This window comes from Protomyctophum bolini (genome assembly GCF_963924005.1).
Source record: "Protomyctophum bolini genome assembly, chromosome: 23".
In the NCBI taxonomy this organism is placed as follows: Eukaryota; Metazoa; Chordata; class Actinopteri; order Myctophiformes; family Myctophidae; genus Protomyctophum; species Protomyctophum bolini.
In genome coordinates, this window is record NC_137884.1 from 9,081,360 (window position 1) to 9,099,152 (window position 17,793).

The following is a 17,793-nucleotide window of genomic DNA, read 5'->3' on the forward strand; positions in this document are numbered from 1 at the left end:
GACAGTTAGACAAACACCCACACAAGTGGGAGAGGAAGCCATGTGGACAGTTGGTGCATAGTGGGTTAACAAGGGCGGCAGAACAAAGCAATAATTAGGAAAGAAAGTAGAAGACTGCAGAGAGGTGTACAAGCACATTACAACAATTTTAATCTCCCTTCATTGGTTACCTATTTGTTATATAGAATTTATTCAAATATTTTATTGATTACTTGCCCCTTCCTGCTTCACAGACCTTTTAATACAGTATGCATATGCGAGATCCTCGGGTAGGATCTCGACCCGTCTGGTCGTTCCCTGCGCACTGCAGCGTTTTTCGGATTTTTAGCTACGTTTTTCCGACGAAAAACAGCACCAATCTAGAAGGACCATTCGGCTTTGGAATGACCTGCCTGAGGAGACCAGGCTAGAAAATTCAGTGTTCTCTTTTAAATCATTTAGTAAAACACACTTATGAGCGTTGCGCCTGTCACAGACAAGCGCAAAGCAAGTTCAGTCAGGAAGTTGCTGCCAGTTCATTGGGCCGCCTCAGCATCAAGTTCTCATACACTCATCCAATCACACACTCATTCCAGCTTCATACCGGCTATTTAAACTGGAAGTTTGCACTGCTCATCCTGCTTGCTTGCTTGCTTGCTGCTGCACACTGATACTGCTGCGCTGTTGTCTGCTAAACTTTTGCTGCTCACCCTCCTCCACCCCAGCAACCACCTGTCGCTTTGGATCTGCTGTTTAGGTACATGGGATTCGGAGTCCCTACGGTTGGGACTGATGCATTTGATCGGAGTACCTAAAAAGCAGATCCAATTCATCGCCAAACCATAAAAAAAATCTCATTTTATATTCAATATATATATTCCAGCCATTCGAGTTGGCCTGACTGAATCATAGACTTGCTTCTACTACTTCCTAATTGCAGTCTGTGTTTGGTTCTTATCTTTTTATGCTCTTTTATTAGATTTTTCTTTTGTGGGGTGAATGGTTCTCGAGTTACGTGGATTACAGATGTATGTACTGTACACACACACACACACACGCACACGCACACGCACACGCACACACGCACACACACACACACACACACACACACACACACACACACACACACACACAGAGAGAGAGACGTGGTGCATTTATAGTATCAACACATACCATAAAGTTATAGAGACATAGTTAGAATTGATTGTGTGCTGGTGTCATGCAAGAAAGATCTACAAGATCACAAACGCATCACATTGTGACATGCTATTTTCAGTGTGCAACACCAGCACGCAACTACGAATAAATCACCCGTAGGTTTCCATAGTGTGCTATAATATAATGCAGGTTTAGTATTGGACCCAGCCCCGGACTGAGAATTCCAGTGCCTTATTTGGGCGTAACATTTCGTGCCTATACCCTGTTTGTGAAGCTGCTCTGAAGAGGAGTGTGACTCACCAGTATTTGAACTGTGAGCAGACCCTCGCCAGCATCTCTGGCATCGATGGTGAACTCAACAGGAAGGCTGGCGGGCACCCCAGATGCATTCAGGCCCGGTCCGCTGGCGCGAACCTTACTGGCATCATGAGCTGGCAGCGTCTTGATCTTAAAGGGACTGCAGGAGAGGAATTCCAAAGGATGACAATATAAGGATGATAGCAAAACAAACAAGGAAAACTAGTCTTCTCCAATAAAGTCATGTATTTGATTGCACTCTTTTTGTCCTGACCTGCGAGGAACTTCCTGGTCAGCGTATTTAACACACACAGTGTACGGTCCATCTCTGGCGGGGGTGTAGTTGACGGTGTGTGTTCCATCACCGTTATCGGTGACGTCGACGGGCTCGGCCACACCTGGAGGCAAAGACAGAAATCATCGTATTAGCAGGATGACCTTCTAAGAGTGTGTGTCTGACTTGGATCCTTTGTGAGAATCACACAAACGTCTTCACAAGGACAGAAATATCAGGACATTTTGGGCTTATAGGTTCAGTGTTAGGGTTGGAAATGAAGAACAAGGTTGAGGTTAAAGTAAGAGTTACGGTTGTTGTCTCTCACCAGTGGGTCCATAGAGCGTCACCTCCAGAGAGGCAAGGCCAGCCTTGCTGCTGTCTACGGTGAAGGTCTGAGGGACGTGTACCCTCACTCCGCTGCCCAGCCCAGGGCCTGAGCACTTCACCTTGCTGGGGTCCACGAGCTCTCGCACTGGGACACGGAAAGGGCTGCCTGCAACACACACACAATGGGGATCAGAAAATGGACACTGACTTACATTATAATATTATATTGTTTGCTGTCGGGAGGAAACCACCTAACTGCATTTTATGAGTTTTAGATAAATTTTTGCATAAATCAATGCTATTGGACACCCTTTACGTCTGTGTGTTGTTTCGAGAATATTGAACCAATGAAAAGTAGTAAAAAGCGCTTCGGACAAAACCTCTTAAATCTAGTGGACCCTCAAACTGTCTGCTAAAGCAACTAACTCCACCACCTCTCCCCCTCCTAAAGCAACTAACTCCACCACCTCTCCCCCTCTCATGGAAGTGAATGACAATATATAAAGTCACAACACCAACATTGATGAGGAAGTATTGCTTTGTTTTCCAAATATAACGTTTTCTTAAGTGCGGAACAGATGTTGACCACGTCCCGTTACCTGGAATGGGAAGACCTCCAAAGGTGATGTTGACATCATACTCCCCAGGGGTGAAGGGGATGTACTCCACACTGCAGCTGCCATCTTTGTTGTCCTTGCAGGACATCTTGGCCTCCGACGGACCCTCAATGGCCAGGCCCAGACCCCCAGTGCCAGCACCCCTGAGGAAGAGACGGGAGGACAGAAAATGAGGGATGAAAAGAAGAAAAGGGAGGGAAAGAAGGAAGCAATGATCTTATAAAGACTTTTTTAATACCTGCCTGAAGTATATAAAGATTCTGACAGCCCAACAACATCTTTACTGTACACACGTAGGACCCCTGGTGTGTATTAAACCCTGCAGTAAACTGTAATAGATGGCACGGTTCCACATTATCAGAAGAGTCTTTTCAACCCTCCATCGGTGTGTGACGCTATAGGGGCAGAGAGAGTACCTGGTCTCCACAGTGAAGCGGTTGGGCTTGTTGACCAGGCCCTCCTCCAGACCGGCCCCGTAGGCTCGCACGCGGCTCGGGTCGCAGCCCTCCGTCACCGCCACGTGGAACGGACTATTTGGTACCGCCACGTCGTCGTACAACGCCTCTATCAGATGAATGCCTGGATGGATGAGAGTCAGAGAGGACAGCGAGAGAGAGAAATAAAGATTAATATCATAATAAAGCCTGATTGACATCCGTGTGTGTGTGTGTGTGTGTGTGTGTGTGTGTGTGTGTGTGTGTGTGTGTGTGTGTGTGTGCGACTGTGAGTGAGTGAATGAGTGAGTGGAAGAATGAGAACACGGTAAGAGGGTCACAGACCCAGGAGGCTGCCACAGGGATAGTACCAGTATTTATGTCCCAGAGTGGAGCGTACTTGGACCTGACACGTATCACTATCAGTGGAAAACCATCTGCTGTGACCAGACAGGCAACAGCTATAAATACCAGACTATGCCATGCCACACATCCAGCTCTGTCTTCTCCCCCCCCCGCCCATCTCTGTAAGCCCCCGTTTATTACAGAAGGTCCTTTTGCATTCATTCATTCATCCATCCATCCATCCATCCATCCATCCATCCATCCATCCATCCATCCATCCATCCATCCATCCATCCATCCTCTCTTCTGTTACTGGCCGCACGATTCCAGCATGTGTTCCAGCATTCCCATCTTCACCATTCATTCTCCTCAGGAATATTACTAGAGCAGTATTGGCAAAGGATCTAATTGGAGGGGTGGTGTCCAAACAAAGCAAATAATGGCAAACATCTGCTGTATGCACGCACGCACGCACGCACACACACACACACACACACACACACACAGGCACGCACGCACGCGCGAGTGTGTGTACAACGCGCCACGGAGCACTGTGAGCTTGTAGATTTTCGAAGAAGATTCAAACTAAGGTGGTTAATTAAACCCTGGTCTCACTGTGGCTCTTTCCAGCCAAATCAGATATGATACTGATCACAGTCAATTCCAACAGCATGGGATTGTTGGTGGTATTGCATAAAGTTCCTAACTGTTGGGAGCCTCACCGTCTTCGTAGGCCGTGTACTCTACTCGGTAGGTGCCGTCGCCCTTGTCTGTGATGTAGGCGTCCGTGTTGGCACCGGAGGGGTTGACTATGCGGGCCTTGATGTGGCTGCCTCCACTCTTGGTCTGAGCCCGCGCGTCCACGGTGAAATGGGTGGTGACCTCCCGCAGCACCCCTGGGACATGGGACACAAAATGTGCACAGTGCTAAAACCCATTCTGACCTGAGATCAGATTCTAAAAATGTCTATGTCAGTCGTTCTTCGATTTTTCAAAAAATAGCAGACCTACTATAGATCTGCTATTTTTCAATAGCTAAAGCATAACAGGAACAAAGGGGTTCCCGCCCAGAATGGGTTAAAATGTGCACGTAAAACTATCATACGTGCATTTCAGTAAATTGTTTCATGGGTATAATCTATAGAAACAACAAAAGTTATGATACAATTATGACAGAGAAAACCTCCGTTTCTCAACAACATTCCATTGATGACTTTTGTGATTGACTGCTCAATCAAGTAAAGATTGTCATTTTGCCATAAAAACAGCGAAAGGACAATGTCACAGCCACAGTTGCTAGCGCTAGCGGTTAAACACCTGCCGCAAATCGGCACAAAGTGCAGCACAATTTTGATTGCTAGTTTACAATCGATGCAGTTCTTTTCACACCCAGCAGCAACAATGTCTAAGTACACCATGTATTTGCGGCCATCTGTGTGTCCATGGTTGGTCTTAAAATGAGGTGTGCTCTGGCAAATAGTTGGCATTATTGTCATCTTACAGGAAGCAAAAAAGCGATTGTACCTTAGACCAGACCTGGTCTGAAATCTAGCGAAGTCCCCCAGTGCAGTATTTATTTACCCGCTATTTAAACAGCGTTATATACTACTCAACTCAACATAGTTAAAGGAACTCTGATCGTGTTTCTCTACAGTCTCATGAGTTAACACATACAGTATGTATAAAGATATCTGCCTGGCTGTGTGAGAAATAAGACCTTCCTATCTGTATGATAGATACTTGGTCTCAGATGAAGTTTTGATTGATTGAACATCATTGTTGACAGAAAGTGTGTGTGTGCGTGTGCGTGTGCGTGTGCGTGTGTGTGTGTGTGTGTGTGTGTGTGTGTGTGTGCGTGCGTGCGGTATCACTCCCACTGGCGGGGAAAATTACACCTAATCACTGTCAGTCAACAGAAGAGCCAGCCAATCATACAACACCCCCCCCCCCCCCCCAGACACACACACACACACACACACACACACACACACACACACACACACACACACACCAATTCCTCTCATATGTGACCAATCAGTGTCAGACTGGACTGATTAAATCCAGACTTGGCCAAGTGGGCCAGTAATGTCAGTCAAGCTGCAGCCAGTTCCCCCTGGCCTACTGGTCGAATAGTTTCTCTCTTGGATAGCCAGGAAAAGAAAGAAATGAGGGGTGAAAGAACAAAGGGGGTTTAAAAAAAAAAAGAAGGTATAGGAGAGTAAGTGAAAGTGAAACAAAGTGAGTGCTTCCATCTTTCCTTCTTGACAGCAGTGCTTGTGGGTTCATTGAAGTATAACCATTATAGCCATATAGATACACATTGTACACGACATACGACAAATAGTGAAAATAGCTGATCTACAAGCTCAGACTGGCAATTTACACCATATTTTGTGACAAAACAGGGACACCAGGTTGAAAGTTACGTTTAAATTGAGATTATTGCCTACTGTAAATTGATGCAATAGTTTACCGTAGCTACTGTATATGCAGGTGGAGGCGTTTGGGACAGAAAAGTCTCATCACAGAGTTTTCCATGGAATTTCAATCATTTCAGTTGTACCCTGTGATTTATATCAGTGATTTTTCAAGTCAAAGACCCCCAAATTAATCTGAAAATAGTTTGTGCCAGGAATCCCATAACATTTGTGTTGTTAGAAAAAAAATGTTGATGATCTCAGCAGATTGACAATGCAAGAGCTCGTACGTAGTCTATTTTCAAATAATGTGTGTACGGTTAAAGTGATTAAACTGATTATATATTAACTGGGGACACCCTATGGGGACGCCCTTGAACTCACTCAAGGACCCCACTTTGAGAACCACTGATTTATATGAAAGACGTCTTTATATTAGAATAATGTCTATACATGTCTATAAAGGCTGGTATCGTTTGAGAGAAGTAACCTTGTTTTTGTAGATCAACATTGAGATTTCTCCATGTTTTGGGTGACCAATGACCATGCCATGTTGTCTTGTCTTGTCTTGTCTTGTTTTTGTTTCAAAACTCGATTCAGGTTATGTGGTTTATATTAGTGTCGCTTCCATGTTAGCATAGGACTATGCAACTTTTTATTTTATTTTCTTATTTTTATTTATGCTACCACAATATTTCGTGTATGGACTCACAATATTTTGTTATATTTTATATGTTTCATATGGGTGTGTCACATATGTCTTTTGATTTACTGTATACCCTGGATCTTGAATAAACAAAAAAGTGAAAAAAACAAAAAACATTGAGATTTCTCCCATCAGGCATCTCGTTTTGTAGACTACTAAATGTGTGAAAATATGAAATGAGCACCATCTGCAGATTACTGACAACTTTGAGATCTTCGCTGTCGGACCGAAACATTGTAAATAAATGAACGACCTACTTCATCATTTTGACAGTGTAATGCAAAAGTAGAAACATTGTGCCTTTCCATTTCCAAGACTTTCTGAACATTGCTGGAAAGTGCCTGGTCTTTCCAGTGATTTTCCAGAATCCCTGTAGAAACAGTGTTTCCAACATGCATTCACATCAGTAACTCATCCCACATGACCTCACCTCTGGGCTCTACTCCTGGACCGTAGACCTTCACTCCGCTGGTGTCCACAGCGGCCTCCACCTGCACGTGGGCAGGGAACTTCGGCACAGCATGGCCCCCGTACTTGATGGTGATGGTGTACATGCCGTGGAACTGTGGGATGTAGGTGATGGAGTAGGTGCCGTCGCTGTTGTTCTGGACGTGAACCTCGGCCTTAATGGCCCCGGCGGAGTCGGAGATGATCTCGATGGTGAGCTCGGCCTCTCCGGCCTTGGAGCAGTCCACTGTGAAGGAGCCCGTCTCGTCGACCTTGCCCCGCTCTAAGCCAGGGCCGCTGGCCGTCACCTTGCTGGGGTCGAACACCGACTGCACCATGGCCTTGAAGGGTGACCCGGGGATGTGCTGGTCAGCGAAGAGGATGTTGATGGCATACTCCCCGGGCTCGGTGGGCAGATAGGACACGGAGCAGGAGCCGTCCCCGTTGTCCTGGCATTCAATTTTGGCCTCACAGGGACCTTCTACGGTCAGGCCCAGGCCACCGGTTCCCGCTCCCTTGGTGTCGATGGCGAAGGGTGCGGGTTTACCCACAACACCTCCCTGGAGACCTGGGCCATATGCGCGCACCTGAGCAAGGAAACAAGGCATTAGATGGTGTTGTGATGTACAGTATGGAGTATGATATGACCCCTGTCCAGTGTCAGATGTAAGACTTGTGTCTATCTTCTGTTGCTATATTCGAATTTTGCATTCTGTCTCACTTGCATTTTATCTGATCAAAATGCACACGCCCACGCACAGATGGAGAGGAGCGAAGAAGGCATAGACATCATTTCAGAACTTAATTTCACACTCAAGCTGTTATATAAAAGAATACCGGTTTTGCTAAAGGGAATCAATGATGTCAAGACATTCAACCATACTCTGTGCAACCCAGTCTCTGATGTCAGCTCAGTTGGGAAAGTTCAGACACGGGAACAAAAAGACAGAACTTAACTGGTTCTTGAAAAGTTTCAGGTATGGAAGATCACTGAAGGTACAGTATAGCCTACAACATGTCTGTACCTTTGAAGGGTCTGGGGGCATGACTCCTTCCACAGTGAATGGACTCCCCGACACGGGGTTTCCGTCGTAGAAGATGTCCACTTTGTAGGGCCCTTCCTCCGGGGGGATGTAGTTCACGGTGTGGACCTCGTTGGCGGTGCCCGACTCCAGCTTGCAGGGGATGGGTCGGCGAGAGGGCGACGTGATCTTCACTTCCAGTTGACCTTGGCCCCCTGCACCTCGCGTGTTGATCGTGAACTCTTGATCCTTGCCCACGTCCACCTCTACGGAGAAATACAAAATACATACAACTGGTGGTCAGTCGTTGGTCTTCTCAAACCTACTGAGAAGATTCATGTTTTACGGCTCATAACAATCCTGTCGTATTACATTAAAATAGATAAGAAGCGATTCTACGTCGACGCGAGCCAGCAACGTCTTGGCAGTGTTGGATGGGGTGTTGGCCCGTTAATTGAACCTTTCGGTCTGAGAGGCCAAGTGTTATGGATGTTCTCACAGAGAGCACACACGGGTCAAACTCATCTTCCTGACAAATGCTGTGTCTTTTGCCTCTGGCTCCCATAAATAAACATGTCAGAGTGAACTCAGGTTTGCATGTGCCAGGCCATACTCACTGTTGTTTAAACCATGGATCTTGACCTTGTTGAGGTCAAGGGGCGGGGCCACAGCAATGTTAAAGGGGCTCTTTGGAATTGGGTCACCCCCGTGACTGACTGTGATCGACATGCTTCCCTGAAAGAGAAAGTGTGTGTGTGTGAGAGAGAGAGAGAGATTTGATGTTCAAGGGTCCTTTATTGCGCACTGCCGGGTAATACAGGTCAAAACAGGATCTACTACATGCCAGTCTTAATCACAAAAAATTAAAAGGAATTCACAGGAACAACACCATCCTTTAAAAAAAAGATCAAAAGGTGAAGAGCAGTTCATTGTCGCCCATCACTGAGCACAATATAGAGAGAGAGAGAGAGAGAGAGAGAGAGAGAGACAGACCCAGACAGACAGACTTCACACTTCTGACAGTCAAACAGGCTTGAGGAACACCCACCACTGAGCGGTATTGGCTCTAAAATCAACAACAACAAAATAATTGTCCCTGATAAGTCAACTGTAGAAAAAACAAGCTGTGCCAAGTTGTCACTGATAAGTCAACTGTAGAAAAAACAAGCTGTGCTTGTCACTAAGAAAATAAACTGTAGAAAAAACAAGCTGTGCAAGAAATAATGAGGTTACCTGTTGTATGGCAGTGTAGCGGACGGTGTATGAGTAGTCATGGTTGTCGATGATTTCAAAGTCTCTAACAGCCTCTCCCTTAGCTGCTCCGGTAAAGTGGACCTCAGGCTTGGCCTTGCCTGCTCCCTTGGTGTATATGGTGAAGTGGGTTGGTTTGCCCACCTCCACACCTTGAATGATTACACAGGAAATGTGTGCATTGAAAACCGGTTTCCGTTGCAAAGACCGCACCTGCTCATATTTTTTATATTAACAGACATTGTAGGGTTATTGTATAACGGACATATGTTGTGTGTTTTGAGATTTGGTCTACTACTATGACAAACATGTTACCTTATCTCACTCAGTCAGATCTTACGGTTGGGTATTCTGTTATCACTCACCTGTCTTGCAGAGACCAGGCCCCTCGGCCCTGACCTTTGCAGCATCATGAGAAGGGTCCACTTTGATTCTGAATGGGCTGACGGGGATTTCCTGTTGAAAGATCAAACTTTAGTAGGGCGCATTTCCAAGACCCCTTTCATTTGTTTCTTATTATAATTATAAATGGGGGATTTATATCGGACAGTACAGTAAAGAAAGAAGAGGAAGCTGTAAATATTCTGTTTTTGCATTGCACTATTATGGTACTTACGGTTCTGTCACTATTGGTGTGTTATATGGTACTTCCCACTACCCAGCGGGCTTTGCACTATGCGCGGGCTTTAGCAGACAGTCTATTATGTGAATCAATGGCAGTGGCCAGGTTGTTATTTTGCACTATACGTTCAACTGATTAAAGTTTCATATTACAAAGAAGAAGGTTGTCGTATTTGACTTATCAATGGTAGCAGAGGATGGCTAACAACATTAACTACAGAGTCCCACCGGCGTTTGAAGAAAATAAGTCTTATGAGAGCTGGAAAAATTACAAAGAAGAAGGTTGTCGTTTTTGACTTGATCAGAAGCAAAGCATGTCATGTGCCGGATGTGAACTTATGACGCTACAGATGGCCAGTACACCAAGCAGCTGACACGCCGTGGCGTCTGTTTCACGTCGGGCCGTCTCACCTGATCAGCAAACAGGACCATGATGGTGTAGCGCCCGGGCCCAGGGGGCGTGTACTTCACCGTGAAGGTGTCATTGTCATTCTTGATGATGTCAAAGTCAATGTCGGCCTCCGCCGGGCCCACCACACCCGGAGCACACTTGATCCCGATGCTGACATCACCTGGTTGACGAGAACAGGCGTTGGAGGTGGTTATGTTTAATGAAGAGAAAGGACAGAAGTCCTCCGTGGCTTTTTCAGAAAACTGTCATTTTCAAACAGACATTTTTAGAATCTGATCTCAGGTCAGAATGGTCTAACCTTGTCCTGCTTCGCTACAATCCACAGTGAAGTAGGTCGGCTCGTTGGCCTTCAGCCCTGACTTCTCCACCCCTGGACCATACACCTTCACGTTCTCAGGGTGGCTGCCCTCTCCGATGGTCACCTGAGTCATTCAAACACACAATAAAACACAATTAACTATACGCATGCAACAGATGCAAAATCAGTTGAGGATTTATACAGCAGAAGGAAGGTTCCTTTTTGAGTGGCTATGGATCCATTGATGTCGGCGCTCCGTCCTCACCCTAAAGGGACTGTTGGGGACGTTGACCTCGCCCCATGTGATGATGATGGTGTGCTTTATGGGCTTGCCGGGGATGTAGACGCAGAAGAAGGTGCTGTCGCCGTTGTCCGTGATCTGGATGTCAATAGGGAAGCCCTCTGCGTCCTGTCAGCACAAAAACACACTTCACTTGCACTGCATTCCACTTGCATTCCTCGCGGAGAGGAAAGACATGTGCAATTTGACACGGTGACACTTCTGTAGGTAATTCTTCCTAGAGTTCAATTTTCACATCAGACTGGTTTCCCTCATGAGGAAAACCGAACTAGGCTACTAGCAAGAGATGTTTGCATTCATACCTGGGCATAGATCCTCAGTTCTCCTCTACCAGCACCATTGGTGTCAATGGTGAAATCGGCTGGCTTGTTGACAATGCAGCCGGTGGGCTCCAAACCGGGACCATAACATTTCACCTAAAACGAGGCGGATATAGTTAACGCAAACATGGATACTTGCCAAAAGATATTTTGAAGGCTTTGAGTGGGAAAGTGCTGTTGATATACAGTATATGAACTGATACGAGCGTAAGCTCATTCAAACAGGACACGAAGGGGCAGACTCCAACCTTCTCTGGGAAGACGTCATTGGCTGCGTTGAGGATGTGGGCCATGAAGGGGCTGTCCTTGATGTCCTCGTCATCACAGATGACGTGCACAGCGTAGTCACCAGGCTCCGTAGGCCAGTATCGCACGTCACACGACCCGTCCCCCTTGTCGTCACATTCGATCTTAGCCTGGGATGGGCCCTCGATAGAGAAACCTGCAAACAGTGCTTAAATACTGTAAAAACAATGTCATGTAATGGAAGTCTTCATGGTTACTCTCAGTCGCTGAATGTTTCGTGTTTTTGTACAGAAAGAAAGCAGCATAGGCGAAAGTGTGATGAGAAATGCACATTCAATATAACAAAACTCTCTCCCACAACGATTAACAACATAAATTATACTTAATTTCTTTTGCCTATAATGACATTATTACAGTTAAAAGTGGTTAACAGCATTCAGGCCAGTTTTCTACATAGACTTATTGTAGAATTAGTGGCTATGTGGAAGATAACTGAAAGTGATACCTAGGGTTTGGTTTGGACTGTAACACAGTGTTCCTGTGACAACTGACTTGGCACATAGAGAAATTGCTGCGACTGCTATCAATCAAATTGAACTGACCTTTAGAAGACAGCATGTACGTAGGAGAGAGAGAAAGAGAGAGAGATAGAGAGAGAGAGAGAGAGAGAAAGAAAGAGTGTGAGAGTGTGTGTGTGTGTGTGTGTGTGTGTGTGTGTGTGTGTGTGTGTGTGTGTGTGTGTGTGTGTGTGTGTGTGTGTGTGTGTGTGTGTGTGTGTGTGTCCAAACATTCAAGGTTCGAATGTTCGCTCGTTAGGGTTGGAATTCAAATCTTAATTAATGGGTTTGAAGTTTTGAACCATTCATTTTATTTTTATTTTTATTTTTATACAAATAAATATATATATATTTTTTTCCTTTTTTATTAACTCGAAAATATATCTCGGCGAGAATGTGATATGAGCATGTCAAAAAAAGTAAGTTTCTAGTGCATTCCTGTCAGAAGTTATGACTATCTCCTTGTTGTCAGACTGTATATCAGCCTCAGAAGAATCTATGTAGGAGTGCAGTGGAAAGACGCACAGAAACCTTTTGGGGGATGTTCTAACAATAAATCAAAGTTCATGTGTGGGACTGGGGCAGTGATGACGCCATGCTTACCCAGGGTTCCCACCTCCGTGCCGATTGCCTCCACTACAAAGTCAGCACTCTTCCCCACCATGCCAGTCTCCAGTCCGGGGCCCCAGGCCCGCACCTTCTGAGGCCCAGCTTCCTCACCCACCACCACCTCAAATGGACTGTAGGAAAACAAGATTGAGGCTCTATTATAGTCTCCAGATCCAGACATTTAGCTGCATTTAGCTCTCCTCCTCACAAATTGCACATGTGTCAAGGACTTTCGCACAAATTGCCAGTCAATCACCTCCATCATCTCCCCCTCCATCACACGGAGCACTGGCGCACCTCAAGGTTGTGTACTAAATCTGCTCCTATACTCCTTATACACTCATACTGTAACTGTACAGTGCACCATCCCACTTCAACACCCTGATGAAATTTGCCGATGACACAACTGTAGGTTGGCTAATCTCAGGAGGCATGAGTCAGCAGGTTTTCAGAGTGGTGCTCGGTGAATAACCTGGCACCGACTACCCCGATGACCAAGGAGATTATTCTGGACTTCTGGAAGAAACATCCTGCTACCCGTCCCTGGTCTACTCTACATAAACAGGGCATGTGTGGAGAGGGTGCAGACTTTTAAGTTCCGGTGAGTCCTCATGTCTGAGGTAACATTTGAGTAACATTTATTTGGCTAGTTTGCAACAAACAACTGGCAAAGAAGAAAGACAATAATGCACATTAGTAGCTATATAGATCAATTTAGTAATTTTGTTTACACAAGTACACAATTTGGTCCCTATCCAGAGAGACTTTTACAAGTGAAAGGACTAAATGGCATCAACAAAATGACAGGGTAAATGGTCATGTAAACAATTTTGTGCTGCAAAGAATCACAACAGGATAGACATTTCAAAACCTTTGCCTTGATGAATAAGGTGAATCTGTACTGTAGTAGATGAAATTAATATAAAGGGAATGTTAAATGTTAGAGCGTAGTGGTGAGGGAATGACAAGTGGAGAGGATCTCACCTGCGTGGGATGCTGTGTCCCCCCCAGGTGATGTTAATAGTGTATTTGCCCGCCAAGATGGGGTAGTAGTCACATTCATACAGGCTGTCTCCCACCTCACGCACCTTCACCGGCTCCTCCAAACCCTCTGAAACAAATGACCCCAACATTTGTCAACATTCAGCACACATTTCATAAAATGCACATTATGTATGCTTTAATATTGTTACATATCTTTCTAATGATCACAGAAATTGTGGTTCAGCATTAACTGCCAGCAAATCAGTCATGGTTTTGATAAAGCATTAAAGCACAAGGATTATTAATGTGTAGAATGTAACTCTGAGAGTGTACAAATGTACGCACCCAGATTTGATTCATCACTGAGGATTTTACTGTGTAATCTGTGAGAAAGGTGCATTCATACAGACTTAATATTTGTCAACTCACTTGGTCCCTTCACTGTGACCTTGAGTTCTCCACTGCCTGCTCCCTTGGTGAAGACTTTGAAGTCAGCCACCTCTTTCACTCTCACCCCCTTGGGCTGGAGGCCTCTCCCTGACGCCCTGCATACATTGGGGTTGCAGGCTACAGAACCATCGAGAAGAGAAAGGGAGAGTTGTTTAGACTAGTAGATGGAGGGTAAGGAAATGCACACACACACACACACACACACGCACACGCACACACGCACGCACGCATCGCTCGCTCGCTCACTCCCTTACTCATAGAAACACAAACACACAAACAGTCACTACTGCAGAAGTTTCACTGTTAGTGGGCTGAACAGCGCTGGGAGAAGCACAGTTTGTCATGGCTGCTGGGGAGAAGCAGCAGGAGTGATGGACATGACACAGCCGTTATCTTATTTAGAGAACACTGACACAAAGAGCAACAAGTTCTTCAGGGCTTGAAGAATGAAAAATGAGGGAAAACAAACAAACCAGATGAAAGCAATAGCAGTTGTTCCAGTGAAATGGTCAAAGACTCAACAATGATATGCGGAGCATGAACAGGTGTTGCACTTGCACCCATACAAATTAAATTCAATATAATCTGACCCGTTACTGAATGGTATAAGAAGTTCTGGACATTGGTGCATTCTAAGGTTTTCTTTCAAAAACAAAAGTAATCTTCATGAAGACTTTTAAAGATACAAATATTTGAATTACACTGAATACAAATTACTAGATGATTATGAACCCATTCAAGAGTTTGTTAGTAAAGGTATTATGTGGACACCAAAGGTTAGGGTTAGCCAGAGGATTACTGCTTTGGTCTGCAGAGGGAAGCTATGAAGGGTACAAACATGAAACCAATTATTATTATGGTGATGATGACAATGGCAATGATTTTAATGAAGGCAAGTGTGTAGCACACACACACACACACACACACACACACACACACACACACACACACACACACACACACACACACACACACACACACACACACACACACACACACACACACCTGAAGGGCCACTTTTGTTGACATTCACTCTCAACAAAATGGGAGACAGAGGACAGAGATCTTAGAGATTCTGTCTTCCTTTCATCATTTTAGAGCAAATTTAAGAAAGGCTATTCACTCTATTTTTGGCATTTTTGTTATATTTATTATTATATTATGTGTTAAAGTGGTATTATACGGAGCCCCTGTGTGGCCATGGTAAGAAAAATTAATTATCTCGTCCGGACAAGATATTATCTTGTCCAGACAAGATAATATCTCGTCCCTCAGGGGCTCCGTATTATTATTATGTATTAGTTCTTGATCATAAAAAAGTTGAATGAATCCAATACTATTCAGTATACACAGTAACATCCTGAAAGTTAATTCAACTCTGAAAGTGTAAAAGTGGCTCAGTGAGTTGGATCATGTGATGGGTAGCCTCCATTAGTTGTACATAATTATATTTGCACCGACATTTTGATTGGTTCCCATATTTTAATGCACAATGCGCCTGACCTGTCATTCAGTAACTAAGCCTCCACTAGATATACGGGAAAAACAAACAGAAGGCCTTAAAGGTCCTACAGCACCAATTTCAAATGTTCCCATTTTGTTTTGTTTTTTGGGCTCCCCTATGTGTCTTCTATCCCCAAAATAGCCGAACTGAAAAAAGGGCTGACAATGGTCATGTGACAAAGAATAAATTAGCAGTAAAGGAATATTAAAAATAATAATAACATCATCGCGATACCTGCATAGTATTATGCTCCATTTCTATACATGCTCTCGGTCTCAGAGGTGAACTGTTGATAATTGAAAATGTGCCTATACTGTTGACGTCATCGGTGGTCATTTGAAATTGGACACTTTTATTGATGCAACACCAGTGGCTTCTATTTCAGTGTGCAAACCTTCCAGGAATAGAAAGCCTGTTCTTTCCATTAGTTTGGCATTCCCAGTTTCCCACCTATTTCCAAACTAACCACAGGCCACCTCTGAGACGCAGAGTGAGTACACAGAAATGTTACCACCTGATAATGAGCATTAGTGAGGACCAACTATATGAAGACCGGGTTAAAGATGTGAAATGTTCCTTTAATGCTAGCATGTTAATAGCATCTGACACAGTCACAGTATGATTACGTGAGGCAAAATATAATATAAGATGTATTTTTTAAGATGGGGATAGGATATCCAACTAGCGCATGCAGGACCCTACCGAAACAGCCCTTTCATTAATATTCTGCAAAGATCAAATGGAGGCCTCCCAGACTCTGGATTGTTAGTCAGGCTATAAAAACGGATGTTTACACTTTATGAGTTTAATTAACACACAGGCCTGTTCATTGTCGGGAAGCCAAACTCTCCCTTTTCATGGCAATTGAGGAGTGGTTTGAGTGGTGCAACTGATCCGTGTCAATGAGCGATTGTAAAAGTCACCATCCAAAGTAACCCACCAACACTAATACTGAAGCAGGTTGGTACTGCCTCCAACATGTTAAAATGCCTGCTTGACGCACGCACACGCACACGCACACACGCACACACACACGCACACACACACACACACACACACACACACACACACACACACACACACACACACACACACACACACACAATCTCTCTCTTTCTAAGGTCGAACAGGAGCAGGAGGCCACGAGAGGCTAAGCACTGGCGCATGCTATGAAGCTGGGAAAGCAATTTTGGAAGGTGGCCAGAGGCAAGGGGGGAGAGGGTACGGTTTTGAGTTGAGGTAGGAGGGACCAGGCTAGTGCATGAAGCGGGCTCCGTCCACAGTAAAACCCCGTCTCTCGCCTGCCTCTGTACTAACTTGGTCGCCTGGGTTTGGGCGGCGTTGGAGGGGGGGCTCTCCTGCTCTTGTCTGGGGGTGGGGTGCGTACAGACTGGGGGACTATCGGCACCGGAGAGCCAGGTGGCAGGCCGCGGCTGTGTGTAGCTGTCGGAGGGAACAACAATCAGGAGACAGGAGTAGAGTACAGGGAAGCAACCCCACCGTTTCCCATTACTCCACCAGACCGCAAGACCAGGGGAGCAACCCCCAGACCAAAACCATGAGAGAGCACACAGCTTCAGCCAAAACCACCACTCAGAGAAGCCATCAGGATGATGATGATGATGAGATCAGGTCTGGCCCCAGACATACTGTACTGGAGGCAGCAATAAGCCCACACCTAGACTGTCACGGAAATCAAGAAACCTTTCAGTTTTAGTCTGGAAATTAGAATTCAGTACACGGCTCTGATTAGAGAGGGGGGAGATGGAAGAGGGATTAATGAGATAACTATGGGTAATATGCAAATAAAAAATAATATCAGTATTATTAACAGTAGACATTGTGTGTTTATAACCTGAAATTGGAAGTGTTGCGTCGGTCTGCGCGAGCACCTGTGGAATGTCGACCTACCCTCAGAAATGTGGACGGTGAAAGGGCTTCTGGGAATCTGCTGGCCTGCAAACGTGATGTGGATGGTGTGAGGCCCCTCCAAAACGGGACCGTACGTGCAACGGAAAATGCTGTCCCCCTTATTCTCTAGAACGATCTCCACAGTATCTCTCCTGTCCTGAGAGTCCACGATAACCACACCCACGTCTCCAGCACCAGCGCCTGGGACACAGAGAGAGAGACAGAATGTTATTCAGTTGGTTTTTTTATGAAATACTTTAATTCCATTAAAGAGTAAAGTCAATTTATGTTGAGCAAAGTGCT

The 17,793-nt window shown here is 45.1% G+C and overlaps 1 protein-coding gene across 15 annotated transcripts in view; it reads right to left on the reverse strand.

The window, feature by feature from the left end:
• flncb (filamin C, gamma b (actin binding protein 280)) overlaps positions 1 to 17,793 on the reverse strand; it is a 69,221-nt gene that overhangs the window by 17,597 nt on the left and 33,831 nt on the right. For 8 of the 15 annotated variants that reach the window (XM_080757818.1, XM_080757830.1, XM_080757828.1 and 5 more), the window contains exons 8-28: positions 17,491 to 17,691; positions 16,897 to 17,022; positions 14,055 to 14,192; positions 13,626 to 13,752; positions 12,636 to 12,772; positions 11,478 to 11,671; positions 11,212 to 11,325; positions 10,874 to 11,017; positions 10,609 to 10,732; positions 10,310 to 10,470; positions 9,643 to 9,733; positions 9,260 to 9,429; positions 8,644 to 8,761; positions 8,030 to 8,292; positions 6,988 to 7,591; positions 4,157 to 4,330; positions 3,072 to 3,234; positions 2,638 to 2,798; positions 2,037 to 2,204; positions 1,709 to 1,832; positions 1,438 to 1,594 (exon numbers count right to left, since the gene is read on the reverse strand). In XM_080757818.1, coding sequence (XP_080613944.1) covers positions 1,438 to 1,594; positions 1,709 to 1,832; positions 2,037 to 2,204; positions 2,638 to 2,798; positions 3,072 to 3,234; positions 4,157 to 4,330; positions 6,988 to 7,591; positions 8,030 to 8,292; positions 8,644 to 8,761; positions 9,260 to 9,429; positions 9,643 to 9,733; positions 10,310 to 10,470; positions 10,609 to 10,732; positions 10,874 to 11,017; positions 11,212 to 11,325; positions 11,478 to 11,671; positions 12,636 to 12,772; positions 13,626 to 13,752; positions 14,055 to 14,192; positions 16,897 to 17,022; positions 17,491 to 17,691 — 3,659 coding nt within the window. The remainder of the gene's footprint in view (positions 1 to 1,437; positions 1,595 to 1,708; positions 1,833 to 2,036; positions 2,205 to 2,637; positions 2,799 to 3,071; positions 3,235 to 4,156; positions 4,331 to 6,987; positions 7,592 to 8,029; positions 8,293 to 8,643; positions 8,762 to 9,259; positions 9,430 to 9,642; positions 9,734 to 10,309; positions 10,471 to 10,608; positions 10,733 to 10,873; positions 11,018 to 11,211; positions 11,326 to 11,477; positions 11,672 to 12,635; positions 12,773 to 13,625; positions 13,753 to 14,054; positions 14,193 to 16,896; positions 17,023 to 17,490; positions 17,692 to 17,793) is intronic. The other 7 variants (XM_080757820.1, XM_080757831.1, XM_080757822.1 and 4 more) reach the window with 1 other exon arrangement.